Source organism: Falco peregrinus, chromosome 8 (genome assembly GCF_023634155.1).
Source record: "Falco peregrinus isolate bFalPer1 chromosome 8, bFalPer1.pri, whole genome shotgun sequence".
In the NCBI taxonomy this organism is placed as follows: Eukaryota; Metazoa; Chordata; class Aves; order Falconiformes; family Falconidae; genus Falco; species Falco peregrinus.
This window is the reverse complement of record NC_073728.1, coordinates 54,941,883-54,953,467: the sequence shown is the minus strand read 5'-3', so window position 1 is coordinate 54,953,467 and position 11,585 is coordinate 54,941,883. Positions and strand designations below refer to the sequence as shown.

Below are 11,585 nucleotides of genomic sequence, written 5' to 3'. Positions count from 1 at the left end.
AGATGGGGCACGAGCAGAAGAGCTGCCTGGCAAGCCAAGCCTCCAGCGTGCAGGAAATGAGGTTTTATCTGAATTGGTGGCTCTGGTCCAAATCAAGCAGTAAACAAACTCTTTTGAAAATGCCCACAAACTGGAAATTCCCAGAAAGGTCACTTCAGAAACATCAAAACACTTCCAAAACACATTTCCCAAGTTCCCAAGCCGGCAGCTGATCCGTGACATAGTCTCTGGCAATAGCTGCAGCATCTGCAAACGCCAGCTCCACACAGTAGCTGTGGGAGCTCCCAAGACCCTCCGGCTCCACCACAGCCTCGATGCTGAGGACTACCCCAGGAAGCCTGCCCAAAGTCACAGCTCCACACCAGGGAGTGCAGGAGCTCCGGCAGTCCTGCTTCAGCCAAACCTCTTAGCACTTCCAGACATGGAAATCAAAGTGGAGTTCACGCTCCCAGGCCTTCCCTGCTTTTTTACAGCAGGTTGGACGTGGTAGCCCAAGACCACCAGCTGGAATTTCAAGCCCCCAAGCCCTGGATGGTCCTTGGTGCCATTGGACAGACTATGCCAAGAGAGGAGAGGCTGCATTGCCTGGGCTGATCTGCCAAGAAGTGCTCCAGGAACCAGGGGAGCTCAGTTTGGCAAGAACTCACCAAATGGGATGACTTCAATTGAAACATTTCAGGCCCAGCAGATGTGCTATTTCGAGCTAAACTTTGTTTTATCAATACATCTCTAACTAGCATGGAATAACAATATAAAAACCAATGACCTTACTCTCTATTGTTTCCTTCATACAGTGTCATTTGTACTTATGAAACTCAGTACAAAAGAGCACTTACTCCCACCAGCTTTAAGATCTCGAGACAAGTGGCTGACACTATTATTTACGGATAACAAGAATGCAGCAGCAATGCCTTAAGCTACTCTGTGTGCCCTGGCTGCTCCCTCCCATCTCTGTGCTGCAAGGTGCCTCCTCAGATCCCTTGGCAACTGTTCACAGGGTTGAGATGAAAAATTTTCAAACTTATAGAACAAGCTAGAGGTTTTTTTCTGTGTAGAAAGGTAAATTATGTACTGAGAACAAGGTAAAGCGAAGACCAAGTGTGACCTCTATATTTGCACATCTGCTTCGGTTCACACTCCAAGTGAGATTTGTTATTAAAAACTTCAGGTAACTGATATGCATTTTGAACAATATGAAAGAACAACATTGCTTCCCAGGAACCACAGCAGGATGGTACGGCACTTGCTTTTGGTTCTGCAGTGATGATTAAGGACTTCAGAGGAGGATCAGCTGTTTTCTGAATCTCAAGTATATGATCTAATGCTCTGAGGTTCCCTTATTTATTTCTGGCTCCTTTTAACATAGAGTGTTTAAATAAAGCTTTTCCTGTGTAAACCAACCCTTTTTTTTAACTTGTGGAAAATGTTACTTACTTGGACCATCTAAGCCTATTTTAACGCAATACTACAATTACTTTCTCTTTTGCAATTTACACTTAAAACAGTCATCTGAAATAAAAAGAAGAATGTATTACTACAGGAGTCCGAGCGGATGGTAGTGGTGTACGTGTCAGCTGGTCTTGTTTGCTTACCTTGAGCTCAGTTCTTCTCCAGACTCGTTATTCAGCAGTTTAACTGCTCTGACTACCCTTGTTCATAGCAGTACCTTTGAAATCTGGTCACTACAGCAGAAAGCTAGGCTTCCTCACCCAGAGGTGGAAACTGAACCTGAATCATATGTCTTTTTGCCCCACTGCATCAGCTGTTCTGGTCCAAAGTGATTTTAAATGTAAGAGCCCTTTCAAAGCACTGCCAACTGAACGGTCTGCTCTGTTCATAGATCCCAACCAATTAATTATGTCACCACCACCACAGGGTTTCTGAGGAGGGGGCTGCTGTCTCTTACTTGCTGTTTCCCACATGTTGCAGGCTGAGTTGGAGACTGCTGCTCACCAGCCTCTGCTCTGGTGAGACCTGCATTCTGGAGTGAGCTGGAAGCAAGGTGAAAGCAGAACAGCGGCGTGTCGGGCAAGGGCTAAGTCAAGCAGGCAAGATTTGCTGGGATTAATAAGGAAGGCAGCAGTTACTTCTTTTGCTTGATGAGCAGGTTGTTAACAACTATAAAACCATACGGCAAGGTGGATGCTGCATAGGCCCTCCCCTCAGATCACACCTGGGTGAAAACAAAGCGGCACAGCACGTTAAGTCCAGGTTACTCTGACTCCCCGCAAAATCTAGCAAAGCCGTTGTATTTTTCCCTGAAGGCTTATTATAATATTAGATCTGTAATTCCCCCCTCCAAGCAATTTCACAACACTGGGCAAGGCTGGGGCTAGACTATTGCACCGCACTGGTCTCTGAACACACGAAGGAGAAGCTGGTACTCGTCCATTCCCGCATGTGTACCAATAACAGATCAAATCTGTTTTACAGGGCCTGAGTCTTCCCTTGCACCTTCTGGTCATTTATGCACACAAAGTGGCTGCAGCAAGCAGGTAAAACGCTATGAAGATCACCCTGGCAGCTACTGACAGCCAACCTGCATGGACTTTCCAGACTGTAAAATGTATATGGATAGGAATGATCTAGGGCCATATTTCATAATTTCTTTCTTTCAAAATTATTTAGCACTATCCCACAGACAAAGGTCTATATTTATCCAAAGAACTTCCACAAGTTGGCTGAAGTTCATTCAGAGATTTAGATCAATGCGTCTCATCTATCCTGTAAAAGTAGCCATTACACATCTGGAAGAAAAACTTGGTTTCCAGGGCCCTTTAAGTCTGTGCCAGTAAAGGTGCTAACTACAGCTGTAGTTTACAAGAAAAGAAACATTAGAGTAACAACTCTACAATTTAAATCCAGGATTATAAACTAAATGCCCACTATGCAAACATTTCATTGACAGAACTGTGGGAACAGGGAGATCATGTCATTTAGTACAAAAACAAACAAAAAAATCCAACAAAAAACCCCAAACATGTGACTCCAAACTTGTATTATGAAAATACCAAAGAACTATGACATTTTTGCTCTCCCAGAAAAATGATCACATCTTGACTGAGTACTTTGCTTTCTCACTTCCTCTTCCAAGCTGAAATGTCAACTATTTTAAGTAAAATCAGAATATTACTCAACCACATATCAGAAAAGAACCTCGATGCCAGAGCTGTCATCAAAAAGGCACATTCCAGTTACACACTTGCAGTTTTACTATTAAGAAAACAAGAGATGAAACCCCTACACATGCTTTGCTGCTTAACAACACAATCACTAGCATGTTAGTAAAGCTCAGCACTGATACTCCAGTCATTATATCTGCAAACAGTAAGACACTATGCAGTGAGAAAACAAATCTTTTATTGAAACCAAGGATGTCTAATTGTGACAGGTGAATGCTTTACCTACAGAGATTAAATCCATATACATACTGGTTTTATGCAGTCTTCATGTTCTATTTACACAATTTGCTTGCTTAAAAGGGTTTAACAGTCAATCAAGGGTTCAAGTATGAAATTCCACAACAGAAGAAAATTACATCGTGTTATTGAAGTCAGCTAGATAAACAATGCCTTCTGATTATGATGATATCATTATGTGCTTCACGATGAACAGAAACGACAGAAAACATTCACCTGGTTTCATATTCAAAATACTTGCTGAGATTCATGTATAAATGGATGAATGAACAGAAGGGTAATTGTGTATTATTTTAATATAATAAAGTCAAATTTATTCGAATCAGTAAGAAAAAAATGGTTCTTTCTATCTTGTGTGGAGTTCTGCCTTACTGCATTTGTGTTTGTTTATGATTCTGACAAGCTACCAAAAAAAAGATATAAATACAGAGTCAACGCTAAATGTGTATCTCTATTCTTTTGCAAGCAAAGTGTCACAATATTATGCTCATTAAAAAGCTTTCAAAGCCTAATAGCTAAGTGAAACACTAGACCTAATGACTTGAAATAAATATCTTGCAACCGAGCTGTTTAAGCCACCATAAAAACAAACCTCTTAAACACCAGAAGTGCACACAAGCCAAACCAACAACAGAGGACCTGTGTTCACTGAAATCACTTGCAGTCTTGCCCCTGACTTCAGTAAGAACTCTCACTACTCAAAATAAAAACTCTCACTACTTTTGTCTTTCCTTTAGGATTGAATCTTCTTTTATTGGCTTGCTATACCCAGCCAAAGATGGACTCCTCCTAGAGAAAAAAAGATGACAAAAGTGGTACGTTCCCTTTAATATAAAAAAAGTCAGATACGAAGCATGACAAAGACTTTATTCAGATTCTTCAGATTTTACTTTAGACCATCACAGGATTTAGCTCAATGAAAAGGCAGAATCTACCTCCCAGCCTTGGCAATGCACACAGCCCTTCCAGCTGAGGACAGAGCTGTTCTGCTTCCCAAACTTGACTGAAATCTTGAAAAACATTTAAGCCCAATGTCATTAATACTGAAGTATAAAACCAGTGCTTATTAACAACATTGATCAATATCAGTGCATCTTTTTATTATGATTCTTTTGATTATTTTCTCATTTCAGCTTGCTTGGCAATTAATGGACTACATACATACCCTGTCCAGGTAGGATACCTCATTCTGTGAACTCTGGCTCATATCATTGCCTGTGGGAGAATATTATGTCATCATTTTCAGTCACGCTGAATCTAATCTTAATTACAACATTCCAAGGAGTAAATAGGTAGCATTAGAAATCAAGTAGATTTTTGTTCTCCCAAGAAAAATATTTATAGAGGCAATAAAATACAGCATTAATTTTCTAGCTTTATTAATCTAGTTTTTTAAAAAAAGATAAAAATGAACCCAGTTTATTCAGATTTGTTGATCCATATCTAAATGTCTGCTAGAATTATTCTATTTGCTTCTTGTTTAATGAAAAATTCAGATCAATAGAAACTTATCTCCTGGATCTGAAGTTGTATAAAATCTGCTAATTAGAAAGAAGGTATTAGAATTGATGGTTTTCACATAAATAGGGCTTAATAGTAGATTCTCAATTAAAGCTCATGAAAAGTGAGGTACAATTACAATTAAGGGTAGAGTAAGTGTTGGGGGAGGGAGGGGCTGGTTAGTTTGGGTTTGGGTTTTTAAATCACTGGAAATTATATACAAAGATAATGTTCTCCCTCCAGATGACAAAAAGAAATGCGTAGCTGAAAAGGGAATGGGCCCTATCCATAGATACAAGCCTGACAAAGCAGCACATTGCATATCCATAACAAACAGAAAAGCTGATTAGCAGTCATTATGTTATGGTGGTAAATCCACCTAGGAGATCGTATAGCAGCCGACTTCGGGGGTTTTGTTTTACAGTAACTTGAAATTTTGGAGATAATCTCTTGTTAAAGATTTCTTCTCCTTTTTCCTTGCCTCTTGTTCTCCTTTTTCTTGAAAGCAAGCAAACAAAAATCCTGGAAGACTTTATTATTTCCTTCAGTGTCCTAGACACACATGTGTATGTCCTACATACACACATATATGCCCACTGTTCCAGTTGACCCTGAGATTTACTGGCCCTGCCTGGGGAGAGGCGGACAGCTTCCCGACTTGCAGTGTGTCTGGAGTGCTTATGGTTGGACTTGATGATCCTAATAGCCTTTTTCCAACCTAAATGATTCCATGACAGAGGCCAATGGGATCTTGATTGGTATAAAAAATATGAATAGCACATAATTAATAAGCAGCATCTCGTAATATCAGAATTAATCAGGAAATTGTTTTAAAGCAAACAGAAGTGCTTTTCCACATAATGCAGAATATTTGCAGAATAATTGCAGAATATATTATTGCAGCATATTTTGGAATTTCTTCTACTGTTCCAGTAACATCCCCTGGAGGTCGCAGGGGACATTCATTGGGGTAGACAGATTTCTGTTTTGAACCTGAATAGCACTTCTGTTCTCGTGAAGAAAATCTTTGAGGGAGTGTTTTGTGGTCACGTATGTGGAAATCTAATCAGTATTCAACATACAACATTTTACAAAAATAAGATACTGGCAACAATGGGCATTCATTTTGGCATATACTCTAACATGCCTACATGTGGAAAACTTCCATCAACACAAATGTAAGCTAGGCATAAGTGGTGTAGGTGAATATGCCATTTTTTAACTTGCCTGGTAACTCTTCATGGATTAGTATATTATTTTCCCTAAAAACTCATCAGACTGTGAAGTTGGAAATTCCAATTACATTTGAAAGCATACACTGTATTATCTTAAATTGCGCAGCAACTACAATGTGTCTAATTGAAATTGGCGCAATGCAGAGCACCAGTTTTAATTCCTGAGTCATTTTCCAGTAATGAAATAGCTGTATTCAGGGCACAGTGTGAGAACATGTTTGAGGGTTACGTTAACTTGTACTACAGCTACCTTTGGGGAACATCTATTTATTGTCTGTATGACACCAACCACTATTTTTCCTATGTGAAAAAATATATTATTATTCCTACAAGTACTGCCTTAGACTAACCTGTGAATAATAGCTTAATTACATATTTCACATGTTCAGAAAAACTTGCAGGTATTTTCTGTTCATGTCTTTAATGTTAGACTGCAGCAAACACTTCTGCCGTCCTTCCCCCAAATGAATACATATAAGACCCTCAATGGCACACAAAGTTTTTTTCAAATATGGCTATAAGTGTCTAAAGTATGCAATGAATTCCATAATTTGTGAGTTCTAAAACCTACTACCCAAAGCAAACCGCTAAATGGACCTTAAACCTAGGGATCTTATGTCAAAGCACTTGCATCAATTTGTTTTTTCTAGTACAACAAAACATTACCAGTTCATTGACTACCTTCTCCACTGAACTGACTGCAGGTTAAGAGTCGACTTCTGAACTTTTCATTTTCTTCAAGCATTCTTGAAATTACTTTCCAGACCTTAAGCCAGACTTTGGACTGAAAGGTAAAATTGAACTTTCTCAGTGAAGCATATAAAAAGTTTGCATTAAAACACCTATAGGGCAGAACTTTGAATTCTTCAGCATGATTAGGAAGTCCAACTGTTTTTTTGCTGAGGACTGAGATGGGGGAGGTGTGGAGGAGGGAAATATATGTGGGATATACTGGAAAAATCACCTCTAAAAATAAAAAAACCATAAATTACTCCACAATTTTCCACATGAAATATCCTCCTCCTTTCTTGCCTGGAGCTCTTGTTTATCCAGGACTAGTAAAGTGACCTTCTAGACAAGAAGAGCTTATGGAAACGGTGTGAGAGCCATCAGACTCTCTTCAAAGTCATCCAAAATGGGGGGAATAACATTGCTTATTTTTCCAGGAGCAAAAACTATCCCATGTAATCCCTCAACAGCAGCATGCTCAGATTCCAGAACAGCAACAGCCTTGCCTATTTCATATAAAATCCATATTAATCTATTTTGTAGATGTTGATGACCTTTATTTTAGAGGCACAGAGCTCCATATATAGTGGGCACATTTCAGATATGTGCACTGAACACATTAAATAGGAACTGTTGACAAAGACATTCAGAGAGGCAGCCAAACAAATATAAATGCCTCTTAACATGCTAACATGGCTTTTGCTGGACCCCATCTGTGAAAATAGTTTAAATCTAAAGATAATTCTTTTCTCATGGGCATTTATTGCTAAAACATAATACATTTTCCTGATTCTTTTTGAAGACTGTTGAATGTACTAGAGGAGTAACATTATAGTATGCTATTAGCTGTTCCTCTGAAGTCATTAGTATTTTGCTGGTTTTAAATCAAGCATCTGTGACACGACTATATTGTAGTCTAGCTGATTACTTGTACATCACACATTACAAAATCTCATAATGAGTTATTGGTTTAATAAATGTGCCTTTTAAAATTTCAAGCATTTGTTGAACTACTGAACAGGAACAGAAATACGTTTGTGAAACAGAAAGTAATTTCATATTGCTACTAGTCTGGTGCTAATACCTCGGATTCTTGCCTTCGCTTATTTGTAACCTGTAGGATTTCTTTGCTTAAAACATAAGAGGAAGAGGAGCTGCGGAGCTTTTCCCTGCTGGGTGTGCACCAGCAAGGTGTGCAGCACCCTGGCCCCAATCCAGCAAAGCATTTCAGTACAGGCTTTTAAGTCAACAGCATACTCTCATTCTTCAAGGTAAGCACATACTTAAGTGCTTTATTGAATGAGAGCCAGAATTTTAAAGACTCCACAGAGGGAAAATAATACCATTTTTCTTTTCTGTAAGTAAGGTTTTCAGTAACAAATTCAGTACCAATTCAATCTTTTAATCTCCCTCATGCTCTCACATAGACATACACCAAACAAGCAGGAAGCAATTTTCTCAAATGCAAAGGCAGCTCATTCAGTTCCCACATTTTATACCTTTTGCTTCTTCCGTTTAATTACTTTATCACTATTTCTTGAAGGGAAGGGAAAGTCAAAGGTGTCAGCCTTAGCCTCTCGAAGGTCAGCTAGGAAGAGAATTTAGAAAGCATATTCTGAGTGTCTACAATATATTCCTGAGGAAGCTGTAGATCTGCCAGAGGGATACTTATTTCTGATCCCAGCAGGTCACAGGTTATCACCCCGCACATCATGCTATCGCCTTACTTATTTTCTCCATTATAACCATGGGGCAAGTGGGTGTCTCTCAAACTCCACAGAACAGAGCTCAAAACCGTACAGCAACAAAAAATTAACACAACAGGCTTCTGGACAACACAGGCTAGTTTTTCATTCCCTCTTTTTCCCCTTGCTATGGCAATTGTCTGAGCTCAATTAGAAAGTGACTGGACTGAGGCAAGAAACCAGACACATCACCTCTGCTAGCACTAAAAAAAAACAGAAGCAAGAAGGGCAGGGCTGATCTTGTGGACTCAAGACACACACAGCCGCGAGGACTCGAGTGAGTTCCAAGCAGGGTGAGGATGGCAGCTTTCCAAGGAGCTGCTGGGCAGGCAGGGCACGGCATGAGCTCCAAGCAGGGTGAGGATGGCAGCTTTCCGAGGAGCTGCTGGGCAGGCAGGGCACGGCATGAGCTGAGAGGAAGGGTGACCCATGTGGGGATGCTGAATGTGGTCACAGACGTGGGCTCGTTCCTTGCTGCAGCAGGGCTTCAGGCAAACCAGCATCCTCCAGGCCACCCCAGCCCCGCCACCAGATCGCCAAGGCAGCCACGCTTTGGGAGCAAGGCTTTGAGTGACCGATAGTCACAGGCTGCCTCCGAGGCACAGGTTGGCATCAACGAGACAATAACCCGGCAGAACCAGTGCTTTTAATTAGACTAATGTAACATTTCACTTTGTCATCTTTGGGAAAATGGCTTTCAGGAGGAGACAAAAATACAAGAAAATGAAAACATCTCAAAAGCAGCAAGTTAGTAAAATTCAGGACCACCCTCTCTGTGTCACCCATCGTTTCCAGCTCACACCCCAGCTTCTTCTCCAGAAGCCAGGTCATGTTCTCCATTTTCACTCCATTTCACCCTGCGCAGCAGAGCTATGTTTCACAACAGATCACAGTGGAAAACTGCCTAATCTTTTTTGTGCTTTTATAGAAGAAGACACCCACGCCCATGCCCATCCTAACTTTCTTTGACCCTAGCCAAAAAGAAAGAAAATTAAAGCAACATCTTCAAGCTGTCACAGCGATGAGGCAGCCAGCAGCGCAGGAATCTCCTGAGAAGAGGCAGGAATGACCCAGAAGTTTGGCACATAGCAGAGCAGCCCTGTCGGACACAGCTTGGTTTTGGCCTTATCTACCACAGGGCAGGACAGGGGCGGCTGCACCGGTGGCAGCCACCTCACCATACGGGGTGGCAGTGCTGCAGCTCAACACTGTAAGAGTTTGGGGCAAAAACATTAAATTTTTCACTCTCGTTAACACTGTGTTCCACCTCCTGCCTAAATACCCAGTCCAACTATACCAGGCATGTTAAAAAAAATAAATATTGTGCCACCTTCCCGCCTCAGCGTGCGCAGTCTGGTTGAGAGGGAAGCATCACACACACTGCAGGGAAATGGCTTCCCGCCAGAGGAGGGGACATGGCGGAGGCTCAGCCCGGCGCTCTCCCTGCCCAGGCTCAGCCACACTTACCGTGATGGTGGCTGACAGGCTTCCCGGCACCGCCGCTCCCCACCGCCTGCGGACCACGGCCACGGTGGGCCTGGTCCCCTGGGCCCAGGGTCCCCCTCAGCCCCCCGGCCTGCCCCGCGGGGCTCGGCTGGCAGCGCAGGGCCTCGTCCCAGCCGCCCTCAGCCTGCCGGCGGCCCCCGCCATAGCGGACCACAGAGCCGCAGCGGTGGGAGCCGAAGCTGTTGCTATAAAGGAGCCGCAGGCGCGTCCTCCCCTGGCTGGGGCCGGCAGCCATGGGTGGCGGGGCAGGAGGGCGGCCAGGCCCTGCTGTGGCAGGGTGACAAGTGGTGGCAGGGGCTGGGGGGGCCGGCGTCCTGGCTGCCACGCTGAGGGGGGACACAGCGCCCGTGGCCCCTTCCTTGGGGTAGGCCTGGCCGGGGGGTTCCGCAGAGCTGCCCTCGCGCCTCGTCCTGTGTGATGGTGCCATTTCAGTGCCCCAGCTGGACGGTGCAAAAAGGAGGAACCACTGAGCGGGGGGAAGGACGAGCCTCGCGTGGCACAGAGCGGCCCCGTGCCACCCCGTCCCACTGCAGCCTGCCCCCGAGGTTGCTGTCAGCCAGCCTTCGTTAGGGTTCAGCACAAAGCAAGCTGCCTGCACTCATCTATCGATATATTTCCTGCAAGTTATGGATAAAGTGACCTAGGGGACTCCAGGCTGAAGGCTGCGATGTCTTGTTTGTCTCTGCCACCACGCACAGTGGAGGAATGAGCGGCACCCGTGATGTGGGTCCTCCTGTGGTTCCTGCAGCTATAAGGAGCGGTCACAGCGGGCAGCCTGCCCACCGTGTGCCCGCCGGGCTCCAGTCACCTGCTCAACAGCACTGGTGGAACATGAAATACCTGTTGCCATTTTGTCCTTCAGGCAGGCGTACCCATGCATTGCACGACAAGCAGGATTGCTCAAACCACTCCGGAGCACAATTCCCATTGATTTTTGCTTTGGGACAGAAATAACGTCTCTGTGTTGCTTCCCAGAGTGTCAGCAGCTCAGAGGAGGGAAAGCATTGCGAATAGAAAGAAAAAATTCCACGGAAAGATCTTTTCCTAATTGTTTTAGCAGCACCAGCAACCTGAACGGCGCTGATGGGAAGAGACCCGGCAGCACACCGCTGCCTTGCCCCGGCCCGTGGCGGGGCAGAGCCCCCCGTGCCCCCCGGCGGGGCGGGCTGCAGCGCGGGCGGCCACCACCAGGTGGCGGCCGTACCCAGGGAACGGCGGCGCCGCTCCGCCGCCCCCCTCGCGCCCCGCAGCCCCCCGCGCCGGGGAGACCCACGGCGCTCTGCTGCCAAGTATCCCAGGATTTCCAGCTATTTTCTACACGGTCAGAAAAAAGGCGTTCTGTGTATGCTGTCGAAAAAGAGGAAAAAGACTTCCAGAGGCACAGCCTGACGGCTTGCAAGAGGGATTTTGTTCTTTCCCAGTGATCAAAGTCCAGGTGCCAAAGCGTGCGG

At 44.0% G+C, this 11,585-nt stretch overlaps 1 protein-coding gene across 1 annotated transcript; it reads right to left on the bottom strand.

The window, feature by feature from the left end:
* Nucleotides 1-4,181: 4,181 nt before the first annotated feature.
* On the bottom strand, nucleotides 4,182-10,561 carry C8H5orf47 (chromosome 8 C5orf47 homolog). The gene is made up of 5 exons (XM_055812193.1): nucleotides 10,096-10,561; nucleotides 8,383-8,471; nucleotides 6,836-6,938; nucleotides 4,585-4,634; nucleotides 4,182-4,208 (listed from the first exon to the last, which is right to left on the bottom strand). The coding sequence occupies exons 1-5, from the start codon at nucleotides 10,559-10,561 to the stop codon at nucleotides 4,182-4,184; spliced, it is 735 nt and encodes a 244-aa protein (XP_055668168.1).
* Nucleotides 10,562-11,585: the final 1,024 nt, after the last annotated feature.